General features: G+C 36.4%; 1 protein-coding gene across 1 annotated transcript; it reads right to left on the reverse strand.

Annotated features, from left to right (window-relative positions):
• Window positions 1-157: 157 nt before the first annotated feature.
• LOC113634204 (ADP-ribosyl cyclase/cyclic ADP-ribose hydrolase 1-like) lies at window positions 158-8,571 on the reverse strand. The gene is made up of 8 exons (XM_027132995.2): window positions 8,161-8,571; window positions 4,781-4,910; window positions 3,745-3,880; window positions 3,442-3,524; window positions 2,557-2,630; window positions 1,612-1,698; window positions 427-510; window positions 158-348 (listed from the first exon to the last, which is right to left on the reverse strand). The coding sequence occupies exons 1-8, from the start codon at window positions 8,358-8,360 to the stop codon at window positions 291-293; spliced, it is 852 nt and encodes a 283-aa protein (XP_026988796.1). The 5' UTR covers window positions 8,361-8,571; the 3' UTR covers window positions 158-290.
• Between the last annotated feature and the right edge of the window lie 9,431 nt (window positions 8,572-18,002).

Genomic DNA, 18,002 nt, shown 5'->3' on the forward strand with positions numbered 1-18,002 from the left:
GGGGACCACACAATTGTTATTTAGGTCCTGATGAATCAAAACACAGAACTAGTGCACCCTTCCTTTGTTTTTCCCTTGACTATACTGTAATAATGTATAGATTTTGATTCATTTGTTGATTAATTAATACCTTTTTAGTAAGAAAACTTGATATACATTTAATTGAAATATTTGTGTTTAATTTGGTTTTAATACAAGATTTTAATTAATTAGATTTGGTCCCATTTGCAGTAAAACACAGATTCACAGATTACATGAGTATGTAAGGTTTTCAGGAGTCTTCAGAGTCCTCACAGGCAGTCACTGCATGGTATCTCAAGGTCAGAAATGCAGCCTTCAACTTTGGAACTAGATATCAAAACAACACAGTCACATTTACAGTAGAAACATACACATAGACACAAAATGTCACAACATTGTACTCACTAAGGAACCTTTCTGCACTTGTAAGCAATCTTTGTGTCCAAAGTGTTTTGTAGACTGTGGAATGAGGGATTATCGCATGTAGTCCTGTTAAAAGTAAAAGACAATATTAGAAGAACTGTGTTATTCTCACAGCCCTAATTCTTAAGAAGTGTTGTAATAAGATGGTATATTATGCAAACAAATACATACATCTAAGTTTAAGATATTCAGTCTTATTTTATTTTCACATTAAAATACAATTTTTATGGCAAGACAGTTATGGCATCAGTTCGCTAAGGGTTAGAATCTCAGATACAAGGGATTGAGACCACTTTGAGACCATGGCAGTAACTTTGATCTGCTGTTGCCGAAGTCGGTTTTTCTGCTTGAGTTTCCATTATTTACAATTTGGTGGCTTTGGCAGAAAGGAATTTATGGTAAATCTAAAATGAATCTAGAAATCACACTGATGATCATACATATAAGTTACTCAAAACTTAACTTTATACAATTATACAAAGGAAATTGTTTAAGAACACTCTCTGGTGTCACCCAGAATAGAATGGGTTCCCTTTTAAATCTGGTTCCTCTCAAGGTTTCATTAGGGATAAATATATAATACAAATTATAATATATAAAATAATATTCCTTCCATTGCTGAAAGTGTTATAATAAAACTGAATTGAATATATTTTGTTCCAAACAAAGCTTTCACCGTTATTTTACTATATCAAGTCTGGAAGATTTTATAACAACTAATGGCTGAAAGAAAATTGTTATGAAGAAGCACAATAACGTTCTAAAATATATGGTATTATGACCAAAGAAGATTCTTTAGAATCATCAAAGTCATCAAATACAAACAAATTAATTAAGAAAAGGTAGATTGAGATAACAGAGTTAATAGCATGAAATGTATGGAGTCTGGAAAAAATCAGCATGAATTTCTTGAGCATAGGTGCATGTAAACATTTGGTCTTAACTGTATTGTGCTGACTGTGGAAACTTTGTTATTTACCTATTTGGTAATGTATTATACTTTGATCCTTCCTGACTGACCTTTAATACTATTCCTATATTAGCATTAGGCTTATTATTGATAGTTTTGCTTTAGTAGTTTTGACCCTATTTGAAATATATTGAGATCAATTATATACTAAGAGTCGCATAATTACAGTAAGCAAGTTGGGGTTTTTTTCTACTCACGTGTCTGTTTCCTTGGTGACGAGCAATACAGTCAAACTGTTCACTTTACTGTGATCCAACATCTTCACTTCTATACTTCCGAATGTACTTGATTGAAGAAATCAAACAAATCACAATATCATTATTATAACAGAAGTAAACTCTATGTTGTCTTACTGACTTAGTAGGACATCCAAACTTATGTACATACCATAATAACTTTTCCCACAATTTCAATGTTTATCAGATATATAGGAAGTGTTCATTAACGTTTGCAGATTTTTTGTTTTGTTTTGCTGCATATGATTTTGGAATTTAAATAAATCAACAAAAAATGTCAATTGGTGAGGTGTTCCCAAACTTTTGCATACAACTATATTGCTACTAGCTGATCATAAACAGGATTAACCAATCAAAATCGTGCATTTTTACCATTCAATGTTTGAAAACCAGCTCATTTAATGCTGAGCTCAGGGACAGGGATGATGAAGTACCAAACGTTTACTGCAGGAGAAAATATAGTGCATCCCTGTTTTCATAAGATTAAAAGTTACTTCCTACTATCTTATTTAATCATCTCATTTTAATCATTTTCAGAAGAAATAATCAACTTCTAAAGATTGTTTGATGGTAGGTTTCATGGTGCTGTTTACAACTGTGCCACTGAGCATTTACGATGATCAGCTGATTGTTGGATTGAGTATAGACTCAATAAATTTCTATTTAAATGAATGATCTGTGGTTTCACACCTTTACATTTTATCACACCTAAAATTAGCACTGAGCAAAACAAACTAAAATTAGCTGATTTACATTTCAGTCAGACAACCTCTTGGCTGGACATTGGCCAATAAAAGCCGCTATGAAGTCCAGAAGTACTGGAATGATTTCTTAAGCAAGAATACTTTTACATATATTATTTGTTTAGAATCATGCTAACCATAATGAAGTTTTGATATACAGTACCTTGTGGAGCTGAAGGGGGCTTCCAGGGATCCATTTAACATCACGGACACATTCCCACAAGCAGTGGCGGCAAACTGGTAAAGAATATATAGGAATTTTTCAGGGACTAAAAGACTTATGTGAAATGGAATTTAAATTAAGCCATCTGTACAATGTATTTCTACACCGCTACAGAAATGCCACCCCAATATTGGGTAGTTATTAACCATTTTCTATAACTGCATCAGGAATAATTGCCACTGTTGATTGTGTATGAATATTTTAAATATATATGTATATGAATATATTATATATAGTTATGTTTTGTTTCTGTTATGTTTGTTTGATGTACGTTTTGTTAGTTTTTATTCTGCCAATAAAGCAGCACTTCTACTTTATCCTACATGTGGGTCTGATGTGATGCAGGGGATCGGGACTACCGTTGAGAACCAGGTTCGATCCCCGCTTTCCGACAACAAACGTTACACTATCTGACTCCAAGGAGACGTCTACATATCCTAACAGGAATCCTTATGTATATCTTTCTTTACCATGGATCATTTAAAAATGACTCCTTCTAACTCGATAAAAAGTGTGTGTGCAAAAATGTGATCTAGATCACGTGAGCGCAAATATGTGATCAGCTAGAACAAAGCCACCGTTGCATATTTTTACATTTGCATGGTGTGGGAGAGGCATTTCAGTGAGAACAAAGACAATGCTCTATTGATTACCAGCGATGCAAAGAAACAGTAGTTGCTCTGACAAAACTAATCACTACTCAACTGTACCTTCTGTTATTTCAGCCTGTAATGTGATTTGAATTTGTGTTAATAAGATGTTTATATATTCATCATCAAAAGGCAGTTATATCTGCTGAGAATGAAGTGAGATCAGCATACTCACATTAGAAGAAGCCCTAATCCAGAAAGAACGCACTGAGTTGTTTTGACAATATGACCAACTGGGACAATCTGTAGTGAAGGTTTCTGTTGATGAAGCACAGTTAATCCTTAAATCATCCATACATGTCATGTGTTCGCTATGCTCAAATGACCTCTGTAGCTAATAAATAATTAAAGGTATCCAGTGAGTAAACAATGGCTGGAAGCATTTGACATGGCCTGGAGCATTCTTTCATTTGATTGCTTCATTAGCACTTCAAGCCATATCACACCATTAACAATATGTGATAAACTTTGGCTCTACCTTGGCTTTCATTTTTGCTGCACCAAGTCAGACCATCAAACAAAGATCCAAGCAGTGTACCCTCCAAAATGACCAGGCAATCTCTCTTGTCAGTAAATGCTTGTACCATGTCTTTTGTTTTGCTCCAGAACAGCATCTGCACAGAAACCAATAGATATCAAAGTACTAGGAAAAAAAGCTGTGTTGTAAAATATGGTGAAAACACTGTTCAAGTTGGTACACGGAAATAGTTAATGAATTACTACTATTAATGACACACTAGAGATTATTGTTGCTCTTTCTCTCTGGCATGCTGTGTATAATCTATGATATTCTATGGTATTCCAATCTATGGTATTATCTGGAAGAGGGTGATTCCTTTTGTGTCTTGGTTTCTAGGGAATTCTAAGAAAGATAACTGCATGATCTACAAACCATGTTGTTTGTCTAAACCTGTCTCTCTGTTATTCATTCCCACTCCTTCTCTGCACAGAAGCTGGCATTTCCATTTGAGAGTGAGCAGAAACCTTTCTGAAATTATGCTACCGTTGAAGAGAAGCTGCTCTGAAATTTCTTTAATGGTGCAAATAAACATCCTGAGTTTAAAGATCACACCAGTCTCCTGTGTACTGATCCATCTTTACTGTCATTGATGTCTTTTTTAAACGGATTTGAAATGTTTAAATGCAATTTTCTTCTTTTTAACTTTTGGAAATAACCAAAGTTTATTATAAAGTTTATAATAACCAAAGGTAAATTTAGCACATTAGCACAGTAGCTCATAGTCACAGGGTTGCATTCACAATGCACAATTCCTTCTGAACTTTGGAGTAGTCCTCTAATTCCACACTTTTCTACTTTGACTGGGTTAACCTGTTTGCTTTGTGTGTGTGTGTGTGTGGGGGGGGGGTTGTACCATATTCCATATCATCATGCAGGAATAACTGCAAACGAGGACCTTTTTTCATATAAGAAAATCCATAGACATGTAGCCCATCAACAGACTCAGTACAAGTTTGGCATTTAAAAAATGTGTGTAAGGGAACAAGATTCTTACAGTATTGCAGACAACATCCTGCTTGACTGAATTTATTAGAGGATCATACGCCTCTGGAGGAATATCGCATGGATCTCTCCCAATGTAGGCCTGCTCAAAAGCCTTCCAGATTATCTCGCAGTCATTCTGCCTGAAGAACAAAATAAAAATATCTATACCAGCTTGGTTAGATAAGGAGACTAGAGAAAAGCAAATAATAAAAAAAATATATAATTTCTTTCATTAAAATAATAAATAAATACTACAGTATTTACATATATTTCCATGTTTATAAACATAAATAATATATGCACCAAATCTTATTCATTTGATGAAAAAAATTAACCAAGAAAATAATAAAAATGACAAGATGACAACAATCACATGCACTTTGGTCTTTGGTCACTTTTGGTGTTAAACATTTGTTGACATGGTCAGGTTCCACAACACTGTTTATCAAAGGTGTGTAAATTCAAAGGTGTTTTCATTTGAAATGACACGGATTTGACATGGCCAACTGCCTTGCAAGCATGCATGAACAAAGCAGGGAACCTCAGGAATGTCTTCAGTGCAGAGGTAGCTGACAGATCACTCAGTGTTGTGGTGTGGGCAGTTCACTTGTGTCTGTCCTTGGTTTCTCAAAGCTTAGTCTAAGATTTCCCAAACTAGAATTACAAATGGGATATGAAACACTCATTTTCAAAGACTTTACAAATTACTGCTAGAAAAATTGCATTAAAATGTACAGTACAAGAACATTAGGAATCGTCTAAAAGTAAAGAAAACGGGGCACCACAAAGACATTACCAAGAACAGGCTATCTCTCTAAAATGACAAAAGGACAAGAAGTAAAGTATCTAGAAGGGAGCCTGCCAGGAAACCTATGGCAACGCTGCAGGAGCTGCAGGAATGTGTGCCAGGAACTGGTCACTTACTGCATGCGACAACAATCTCTCACTGGATGGGGGGGTTGGGGGGTGTCTGTAGAGGGGGAATACATGAAAGCCCCTTTTCACAATAAATCAATCAATCAATCAATCAATCAATCAATCAACCAAGCTCACCAAATTTTTGTTAAAACAACATGGCAAAATGTACCATTGTTTGAATAGAGCAAGGCAGGGAAGAACTTACTGGGCATAATTTTAAACCATATGTTTGGCACTAAATCAAGTCATCTTTGAAATTAAAGAACACCATACCATGGTGAAGCATGGTGCTGGCAGGATCATGCTAATGGGCTTCTTCTCTTCAGCTAGGACTGTGACTCAAGTCAATATAGAAAGAAACATGTATAGCTCTAAATCTTATCAAAAATCTTGTGGAATGACTTGAACCTTTGCATGCACAGGACACCCTGGTAAATCTGGAGCATTTTTGTAAGGAACAGTGGAATAAAATTGCCAGATCCAGATGTGCTATGCTGGTAGACTCTTACACAAAACAAGACTAATGCTATATGATAATCAAAGGTAACCAAAATATTAGTTAAGGAGTGAGTAATGCACCACAGGAAGATTGAGGGTAACCAAAACTCAGCTACATATCATCGCTGTCGGGCGGAAACCTCATATGTCCAAATTTTGTCAATTTCATATTTTTTCACATATCGATGCTATTGGTCAGTCCCCACGTGGATCTGTTATTTTTACAAGTTATTAACCAATCTAAAGTCTTGAAAATAGCTTGAGCGCAAAGCTGAGATGTAGATGCAGCTCACAGAGTTTTGGAACTAGCAAAAATGAAAACTTGCATAGTAAGAACACAACAGGTAGTATTTATTGGCCAATATCATCATAATGAGGCATAAGTCTTTTAAAGTCTTTCATTTTGTGTTTTTTAACACAATTATTACACACTTATTATACCAATTATAGATGATCAGGAAGGACATGGGACATGTCAAAATATAATATGCCAAAGTAGAAACTTAAAGCGAATGTAATTGTAGCGATAATTAGTTTAATTTATTTTATATGGTAAATTTCATGCTTTTAAAACTTATTATACTGAATAGATTTTTGTGTGTGATCGTGTGTGTGCATGCATGTCCCTCTGTCTGTCAGAGCACCAGATAAACAAAGCAAGTCCTCAGATTCTCTTTCTTTTTTTGGCTTAGTATTAAAAGAAAAAGAAATATGAGGAGTGGGGGGAGGGGGTTGAGAGCATGGTCTATGTTGGCAACTTGGTGAAAATCACAGATCAGCAAATGAAAATCTCGAACCATCCTTTAAAAACATCCCAGTGAAGACACTTTTTTTGAAAGTAGTTGTTTTGTAGTCTATTTGTGTGTCTGGATGCTTTGGTTAGCACCTGATGGACATTGAAACAAGCATAGAAGTTATTGAGCTCATACTGCAGTTATTCAGAGGGTTCCCAGTTGCTGCTATTGCTCATGATGTACTCTGTGATGGCATGCAGACATCAGCTGACGCTCCTTTAAATTTTGTACGTTGCAAGGTGGAGCCTCCATTGTTTAGAACTGGTTGTTCAGCCTATCCCACAATGTTCAATTGGAATTAAATATGGTCAATTTGGAGGCCAAGTTAACTTTAACACCTTAAATTTTTTTCTGTCACGTTCTAGAGCACCATACTGCCTCTTACCAACTTGGCAGCTATAGAACCCCATATGCAGCAAGCTGCAATAATCTGTGTGCCCAGACACCTTTCTATCAGAGGCAGCAGTAACATTTTCAGCAATACGTGCTACATCAGCTTTGGATGACCCTGTTACTGATTTGCTGATTGTCCTGATGGAGCACTTTGCTAGGTACTGCATACACAACACCTTCTGATTTGGAGATGGAGGAATCTGATAGCCTAGTGGTTAAGGTTTTGGACTACTGATCTGAGGGTCATGAGTTCAAATCCCAGGTCCACCAGGCTGCCACTGCTGGGCCCCTGAGCAAGGCCCTTAACCCTCAATTGCTCAGCTGTATAAATTAAAAAAAAATTTTAAGTCACTCTGGATATGTGTTTGCTAAATGCCAGAAATGAAAATGAGATGCTCTGACTCAGTCTAGCATCACAAATTAACCAAATTAATTGTCAAAATTCTTTACATCCCAATGCTTATGGATTATATGATAATATAACCCCTATGTTAATGTGAAATATTATATATGAATATTCAAATCACCATTTAATCTTTGATGTTTGAATAAGACTTCAGCTCTTTATGGTGTATTGCTTGTCAGCTGATGGCTTGTGTTACAGATCAATGAGTAATAATAATAATAATAATAATAATAATAATAATAATAATAATAATAATAATAATAATAATTGATCATTTTGATACTGATATTTTTCATTAAAACTGAAATGTGTTGTTTATAAGTGTGAATAAATTCATTTAAACTAATGCAAACAAAAGAAAAATAATAAACAGTGCTTTACCTTGCCATGTTGCTGTGTTCTTTTAGGTATGTTTGGCATCTTTTAATGACAACATCCTTAAAACTGGACTTTTTCCCACTTGCAATCGCTCCAAAAACAATAACCAGAACAACCACGAATATGAGCACAGCTAATAAAATCAGGAGGAACTTAATTCTTCGTTTTCTCCGTGAATGGTCTATAACACGTTCATTCTCCATCTTCACTTTTATTCTAAGCGCAACTGAAGTTAATGAGCAACAGAGATTAGAACCCGACAACCAAGAGACAAGTTTTTACCCCTCTGTCTAAAAATCGCACCCAGTTCTTTACACAAAGCTCTGTACAGGCTGTTCGCCTATTTCTTGCAACTTACAAGGTCCTAGATGAATTCTATTTCCCCATGAGCCCCACTTCTTAATGTATGTGATGTCATTTTCGTTGAGTTCTCACCCCAAAACACGTGCAAAACATCCAATCAAAATATGGGGCGCTGCTTTTAGATACTTAGCGGTAACAGAGCGAGACATAAACACTAGGTGGGGGGTGGGGGGTATTGGGTGGGTGTATGGGGCACTAAAATGTATTAAGCTAAATAAAAATAAAGATACTGTCATTTTATTGTATAATTGTCATTATATATCAAACAATTTAACTAATAATTTAAGGACATATCACTGTCACTCTGTAATGCTCCCATTGAAGATCAATACATTTTACTGTGGAATTTTTAAATCATTTATTTTTAAAATCACTGTATCTGTCTATATCATTCAACCATGATTCAGAGTTTAATCCATTTTACAATGGGTATATCCAATTGGTAGTTGATCAAACTAACTCATAACTTCAGAGTAAAGATAAATAAAGATCAAATAATTCTACTAGATTTTCTACTGTAGAATTCCTCTTCAAAGTAAATATATCTCTCATAATAATCCAGGAGCAGATTTTAATTTATTATATAAATTCCATTTATATTTCCAGGAATTTATATTTCCAGGACATTTCGAATTGATAATTATTTCCCGAACTGAAAGTTGTTTATTTTATTTTAAATATTGTGGGTGTGTGTATATGAACTATAAAACTTAAACAAAGAAAACCTGTACAACTTCATTTTTCTTCAACTGCTGTGAATGCTCAACAACTGTCAGCTTGAACAGATGACAAAAGAGATAAGAAAGAGACCATGAAATGTAACACACACCCACCCACACACATGCACACACACATTCTTACTACAATGGTTGGAATCAAGTATTTTCTTGGATCATTTGTTTTGGATCATTATCTTACAATAGGACAACCCCTGACCAACTAGGCATATACCAGTTGGTATTGCATGGCAGACAGAAGATCCAGCATAAGAGCCCCAGACCATCACGCTTCCTCCTCCATGTTTGACAGTTAGTGTAACACACAAAGGAACCAAACCTTTGCTTACTCGACAGCATACAAAAACCCTGCATGATGAACCAAAGATTTCAGTTTTGCATCTTTCTCTCTTCAGTAGTCCACTGGAAGTGGACCTTTTTCTTATTTTGCATCTTACAAATGTCTACTGTATCTTACCACTTGCCACTCGACCTGTAAAACCAGCACAAAGTCTGCTTCCTCAAAGTCTACAATTACTATTTTTACTTCCACCAGTGCTTGAACTGTTGTCCTGTAATCCACCCATCACGCAAGCTGTTGACTCTCAGAAACTAGTTATTTGATTCCGTTGTGGATTTGGGTCTGTCAGGCTTCTTCTTGTCAGAGTTTTCTCCAGTTTCAAAGTCCCTTTCATTGATATAGGAAACTGTACCCTAGATTCTTCGCAATTTCTCCAAAGCAAAGACCTGCACTTTAAGGGTTAAATTGGTCTGTCTTCTTTGGTTAATTGTATTTTCCTGAAACTATGGGAGCAATATACTACTTCCTAGACTACAATACTATCTAAGCATTACTTAAGAGGGTGTAGTAACACAGTTTGTTCCAACACTGCTGTCTGTTGCTGCAGAACAGCTGTAAGATGTTAACCTATCACTTCTTCCATAAAAAAGTCTAGTATGTATGACTCTGACCGGAAAAGACAGCCATGAAATTTGATATCACAAAATGCCACTGACCACTTAAGCAACTGCTATTTCTGCATGGAGGACCAAAAAACATAACCAGAAAGAGAGACAAAAATGCAACCACCTCAGAAAACCTTTTCTATCTTCCGCACACCTCAGGGTGGGCTGGGCTCTCCTCAGGTCATTTTATATGCCATCTGAATCGCCTGCAGAGTGGGGCATTTTCACTGAAAGCTCATTCAGGAGTCCCAAATTCATGATGCTTCATAACAGGAAGACGTATTCATCTCTACACACTGGCTCATTCATAGGAAGGAGCTACAGGGAGGAACAACATAAAGTGCAAGCCGTTGACAGACCCTGGAAAGTGCTGATGCCACCATTACACATCCAACTGGGGCTTATGAAATGTTGTCTAAGGCAAAAGTCAAAGTCTGTTTCTTAATTAAAGCACAGAAAAAGAAAACGCTGGAGTGCAAAAAGTTTCTCAAGAAGTTATAGTTGTTCAGTGCTTACTAGGCAATCATAAGCCAAAAACTATGAGCTAGTTTAGACTCTGGTGAAGAATTACACAGAATGGGCTGCAAGATGTCTCTCAAACTCCATGCCAAGGAGATCACGTTTGAGAACACACACAGCGGAGCAAGGAAAGCCCTTTAACCAGGATATGTTGGACTTTTATTTTGTTTGAGGCTTTAAATGTTGTTAATGTGAGCAGCCTGCTCGGCCAAAATTTATGGTTACATGTCAATGTCTTGGGATAACCATCCCTTCTTTTGGAAATGAATCATTTCCAAAGATTATCTAAAGAAGTTCAGAGATTAAACTAAACCTAAAGATTTAGAGCCAGAATATAATTTAGAAGCGCATCTCTGTTAATCTCTGTTCATCTCTGTTCATCTCTGAATGAAGATTATTTTTGGTTTTATTTTTGATTTATTATTCTCTGTGTAAATGCTGTTCCTTCTGCTTTCAGGACATCCTGCAAGTCTTTTTAAGTGACTGCTGGCTTCTCTCCTATCTTCTCTAACATTAGTCTGAGAGCATGTTGTGAACTCCTGCATGGTGTGCCTGGCTGGTGGATGATTAGCTGTGGTTCCACGAACAAATTGTACTGATAGAGATGTTCAAAGGCCTTTCCATTTCAGTGTTGTTTAATAATTATTCAATAACTGGCCCTGGGAACTTCATTGTTATTCTTATATACCATATATAATTATATTAAGTATATTAAGAATACATACTTTAATTTTTTTTGAATAAACACAAGGAAAAAAGATATTACGTGTGTAAATCTGAAGAAAATGCATATGTTAATTAACAAAAAATAAAAATTTGTCCTTTCTGTAGTCTAAATTTTTTCATAGGTATATTTTTAGGTTTTGCAAGATGAATGACATTTCCATGGCAACAGCATATGGTAATATGTTATTTGGTAATAGTAATGGCTTATGACATAAGAGCTAAAGGTAAATCAGGTAATATAAAAAAAAATGCGGGCAGGGAAGCATGTATCAAAATGACAATGTATTACATGGTTAATTCAAATTCAAATTTCAAAATTAATTTATTTGTATAGCATTTTTAACAATTCCCATTGTCTCAAAGCAGCTTTACAGAAGTATAGAAACAGAAGAGAGAGAGAAAAAGAAATAAAATAATAATAAGAAGAAGTAGAAGAAGAAGAAGAAGAAGAAGAAGAAGAAGAAGAAGAAAAAGAAGAAAAAGAAGAAGAAAAGGAGAAGAAATAAGGATAAAAATAAACAAATGAATATATACAATTAAAGTTTAAAATGAATTTAAAAATATTAACTTATAATGTAAAACACTATCTATCTATCTATCTATCGTTAGGTATGTTTGTAATCAGGTGATGGACAAAGTAAATTATGTGCAAAGTGCAGACAGGGACTCCGGCAAGACATCAGAACTAAAAGGGAGAGCCGGAAGGTGACACAGACATGAGGGCTTCCTGGGATGTAAAGCGTCCCACCACTCCACAGTCTGCAAACCTGAGCAACTTGCAAGGATAGTAAGCCGACAGCATCCAGACATCCCAGTTCACCAAACCCTCTATGCTTACTATATGAACCCTCCAATTCTGCTCCTTTACCGGGGAAAGGTTATTCATAAAAAGCTAGACTAAGTCATGTGAAAGTGATAAGCAACTCCCATCTTACTACCATCTCAGAAATATAGCAAGAATTAGATGTTTTGTCTCAAGACAGGACTTAGAGAAACTTGTTCATGCTTTCATCACGAGCAGGGTGGATTATTGCAATGGACTCCTTACTGGGATCAACAAAAAGACCATTAGACAGCTGCAGCTCATACAGAACGCTGCTGCCAGAATTCTGACCAGAACCAAAAAATCTGAGCACATCACACCAGTCCTCAGGTCCTTACACTGGCATCCAGTTACATTTAGAATAGATTTGAAAGTATTGTTACTCGTTTATAAACACTTCATCTGAAATACATTACAGATATGCTAATTGAATATAAACCAAGCAGACTCAGATCAGGTCAGTTAGAGATACTAGGGTTCACTCAAAACAGGGTGCATCAGCATTTAATTATTATGCCACCTATAGCTGGAATCAGCTTCCAGAAGAGATCAGATGTGCTTCAACATTAGACACTTTTAAGTCAAGATTAAAAACACATCTGTTTAACTCTGCATTTACTGAATGAGCGCTGTGCTGCTTCACACTGACTGCACTTTTTATCCAAATCACTTTTACTCCTGTTTTATTCTTTTTAACATATTTGAAACTGTTTTTATTAAAATCATGTTTATTTTCTTTAATTGTTCTTTGTTTTTATTATGATTTTATCGTGTGTCACTTATTTTTACTTTTCTTTTCTCTCATAAATTGTTTTCTAATTTCTATGTAAAGCATTTTGAATGACCTCTGTGTATGAATTGTGCTATACAAATAAACTTGCCTTGCCTTGCCTTGCCTTGCCTAAACAAATGTGTTTTTAGACTAGACTTAACACTGAGACTGTGTTTGAGTCCTGAACACTAACTGGAAGTCTGTTCCAAAACTGTGAGAAAAAGCTCTGCCCTGCTGTAGCCTTTTGTATTTGAGGTATTACCAAATAGCCTGCATTTTTTTTTATCAAAGTAGGCGTATGTGGTAGGTATTGTGGCGAGAGACCATTAAGTGCTTTATAGGTTAATAATAGTATTTTACAATCAATGCAAAACTTGGCTGGGAGCCAATGCAATGAGGATAAGATGGGGGTGATATGTTCATATCTTCTAGTTATAGTTAGGACTCTAGCTGCTGTATTCTGGACTAACTGTAGCTTGTTTATGCTCCTATTGGTACATCCAGATAGTAAAGCATTACAATAATCCAACCGAGAGGTAACAAAAGCATAAACTAGTGTTTCTGCATCATGTAATGACATCATATTTCTTATTTTAGCAATATTTCTGAGATGAAAGAAGGTTACCCGTATCAATAATAGTAGAATAGCTTGGGGTCAATGGTATCAAAAGCTGCACTAAGATCAAGCTACACCAGCAAATAGACACAACCATGATCAGAGGCCTGTAACAGGTGATTTTTCCACTTTAACCAGTGCTGTCTCTGTGCTATGATTGTGTCTCTGTGCTGTCTTCAAAATTATCAACCTGCATACTGGCTCCCCTACCCACATGTTTCCTTAAACAGATACTAACAGTAGCTATCCAACCCATTCTAAAGATAGTAAATTCTTCCCTTAGGACTGGCTATGTTCCAAAATCTTTTAAGCTAGCGGTTATCAATTCTTTTTATCTAAAACCCAACTATAGGCCAATATCAAACCTCCCCTTTATCTCCAAGATCCTAGAAAAGGTTATAGCCTAGCTGTTATGCTCATACATACATAGGAATAATATTCATGAAATCAGTTACAGCATTCAAAAAGATTTTAGACACGTGTGTGCTTCCAATAGTTGTAACAGTTTGGTGAAGAATCACATATGTGGGTGATAGTCAGAGAGCCTGACATACTTTTGGCTGAAATTACAGATTGTATGCAGCCAGGTTCCACAACAAGATACATGTCAGAAAGAGTTCATTGCCAAAAAGGCTTAACTATCATAAGGCAGTACATTAAAAACTGTAAATGAACAACCTTGATCATTTGTTAGTATGGGAGTGGCAGCAAGACTTCAAAGACCATAAATGTGTGACTGCGATTACCATTTAAACAATAGTATCACAGACCATTTGGGTAGTAACACCTGTAACAATACCATGCCATGGTGTGTGTGTGATTATGATAACCATTTAAAGACATCTGGCTAGAGGGTAATATGGTCCAATCATTTGGGAGATACTCAGTTCTTACACGCAATACACATTTAAAGTAAAACCCCATTTAAACTGCACAGAGGAAAAATTCTTCATGACTCCAAAAATTCCTGCATTCTTCTTGACTCCAGTGAACCAAAATAACTTTTGTCCCTGCTATGCTGGAACATCTTCTTTATTAAGCTCTTCACCCACATATCATTTTATTTTCTTGCACTGTATAATATATATTGTACAAACTGTATCCAATTGTGCATTTAGTGGAAACGATAAAATAATTAATTTGGCATGTTGTGGAATTTTCAAAGTCAAATTAGAGTCCATCTGAGACCAAAATAAAGCTTTTTTGTTTTAAAATGAGAAGCATTATTTTTGGAGAAAGGAAAATACTGAATTCCAGCATCAGATGCTTATATCCTCTGTGAAACATGATGGTGTTGTTATCATGCTTTGGGCCTGTATTGCTGCATCTGGGAAAGGACAGTTTGGCATCATTGATGGAACAATGAATTCAGAATTATGCCAGTGATCTCTAAATAAAAATGGAAAGACATCTGTCCATGAACTGAATCTCAAGAAAAAATGGGTCATACACCAAGACAACAAGCACAAGTCTGTCTACCAAAGAATGATTAATAAGATACAAAGAAAATGGTTTAGAATGGCCAAGTCAATGTTCTGACTTTAATCCAAAAGAAAACTTGTGTAAGGGACTGAAGCAAACAGTTCATGTGAGGACACCCACTAAAATATGAGCGTTAAAGCTCTTCTGTACTGAGGAATGGAATAAAATTCTTCTTAGCCTTTGTGCAGGACTGATCAAAAGTTACTGTAAACTTTACTTACAGTTATTGCTGCACAAGGGCTTACTGAAAGCAAAGGATCACATACATTTGCAAGACACAGACATTTACTGCTGAATCATTTTTGTCAATAATTGAATGAATTTCATGTTCTTGTTTACATGCTTGACAGTGCACTGTTACAATAATATAAAATGGCTAAATGTGGCAAGTGCTAATATGGCAGCTTTACAGAAATATGAACACTCAAATGGGAAGCCATCCTCATCTGGGTGACACCTGAGTGTGTGATTATAAATAATGTCCTTTATATAAACTGTTATATTGTGGAATTGTGTGACCAATAGCTTTTGAGCAATTTATAAATATATGAGCATCAGAGTAATTTTCTAAACTCTGTAACAAAGCATGAGGCAGAGGACAATCCATAAGCAGAACTCTATTAAGTCCAGAGCAAACAAATCCAAAGCAGTAGGCTGACACAGTTTTGGTCAGTAGAACAAGTAGAACAATAGGTAACCACCAGTAAACAGTCTACAATGCAGACTAATTCAAAACACAAACCCAATGTGCATAAACTGGAGAAACAAAAGCTTAGTATGTAATCAAGACTAAACAACATGGCATTGTATGCATGTGGTATACATAGGTGTGACGCACGCCACCTCTGCTGTTCTTGGCTACAATATGTCCACAAAAAGTGGCCTAGTTCCTGATTAAGATGTTGGACTTGGCCATTGGACTGGGGGTTATAGCCAGACATGAGACTTATGTTTATGCCCAGATTCTCACAAAAATCTTTCCATACCCTGGGGTAAATAGTACCTCTGGGAGGCTGAAGTTCCTGAAGACATGGGTGAATATGGCCTCGGTGGTTCCCATGAATGTGGGAAAGCCTTTCGATGGGTTCAGTTTGCAGGCTTTAGAGAAGTGGTCCACCATTATCAGGATGGTACTTTTGCCTTGGGAATTATGTAGGTCTGTCACAAAGACAATGGCAATGTGTGACCATAGGCATTGTGGCAATGGTAGGGGTGATATTAGCTGTAGTGGAGTGCGTGATTGCATGAAGACAGTGCAGGCCTCAACGTGTTCCTTTCCATCAGTAGCAAGGGATGGCCACCAGAAGGTGTTTCTCTCCAGCTGTGTTGTCCTTGTGATGCCGGGATGTCCAGAGCTCAAATAGGTGAACCCACTACACCATTCTGAGGTGGAGATTGTGGGGGTGTACTGTTTGCAAGGAGGACATGCTGTATTAGGTAAAATCTTACGGGGATGACGATTAAGGCAGCTGGTAGGATGGGCTCGGGTCAGGGGTCTTGTCCTCCGGGTCGTGCTTACATCGGATTTCCCATTTTTGGTTCCAAGTGACTGTGAACTGAAACCTTGTGGAGAATAGTGCCCAGCAAGCCTCCTGTGGCTACAGTCTTACACCCTTTTTGATGTGCTCGAAGTTTTTGTGGTTGGAATGATGTTTGTGCTCTCTCCAGACAGTGTCTCCACTCCTAAAAGGCCTCCTCAATTGACAGAAGTTCCAATTTCCCATGTCATAGATCATTTCAGCAGGAGAAAGTTTGCCTTGAGTGCCATGTCTCTGCATGTGAGTGCCCCATCCCTCAGAGGTGTCCACCTCAACAACCAATGGGATGTCAGGGTCAGGGTGGTGGAGAATAGGGACATGGTGAATTTACATTTGAGTAAATGAATGCTTCTTAGGCTTCTTATACACACTTATTTGACAGTGTAGGATAACCATTAACAAAAATAGTAAATAGTAAATAAATAAAAAAAAAATAGTAAATAAATTCCTGAAAAACAATTAGGTTAGAATGCTATATTTTGCTGTCAACAACAATACAAGAAAAGGAAAGAGGATGTATGTGATAGCAGAGAGCTTATAGATTATCCATGTCAGCAAATATATTAATAATTTTATTTCAGTGTCATTATTACAGTATTCATAGTATATGCCTAGAATTGTGAAACTATGCCACACATACAAAGTATCACAGAGGTTACTCAATGGTTCTTGTGGTGACACTGTGCAAGATTGTGTGGTTATGTGTTAATGTCGCTTGCAAGTGGTGGCCATCATGTTTTATGGTAGTTTTCTTCATGCAAGCTACTGAAGTTGAGAAATCCTGATCTAGTGCAAACTCCTTTTAAGGAAATTTGATATTCAGAATTCTGACCAAGGTAGAACATGTATAATAAACATCAGAAACTAAAATAAAAAAGCTTTGTATGTTCTTGATCCAGAAGTCATTTTAGGAGGTATGATTGAGGTGAAAGAGGTAGGAGTGAAGAGACTATTATATTTTTGGTAAGCAACCCATGTATTTATGAAAACACACACCACACACACACACACACACACACACACACACACACACACACACACACACACACACACACACACACACACACACACACACCATTAAGTGCATTTTTGTTAATTTCAGAGAGGTTGGGATTTTTTTATTCTTTTTATAAATTTGTCACTCTTATGTACAAATGTTGGACAATAAAGGTTGGAGGTTTCACGATTATATGTGTGTGGCCTGGTGTACAATCTTTACTGAATTCACATGACATAAGAGCAGAGTGTGAAAGAAGTAACAGAGCAAAAGCACAGTTGTACATAAAACAATACAATCTGCACAACATAATGGCAGACATCCAAC

Source organism: Tachysurus fulvidraco, chromosome 1 (assembly GCF_022655615.1).
Source record: "Tachysurus fulvidraco isolate hzauxx_2018 chromosome 1, HZAU_PFXX_2.0, whole genome shotgun sequence".
NCBI classification, from domain to species: Eukaryota; Metazoa; Chordata; class Actinopteri; order Siluriformes; family Bagridae; genus Tachysurus; species Tachysurus fulvidraco.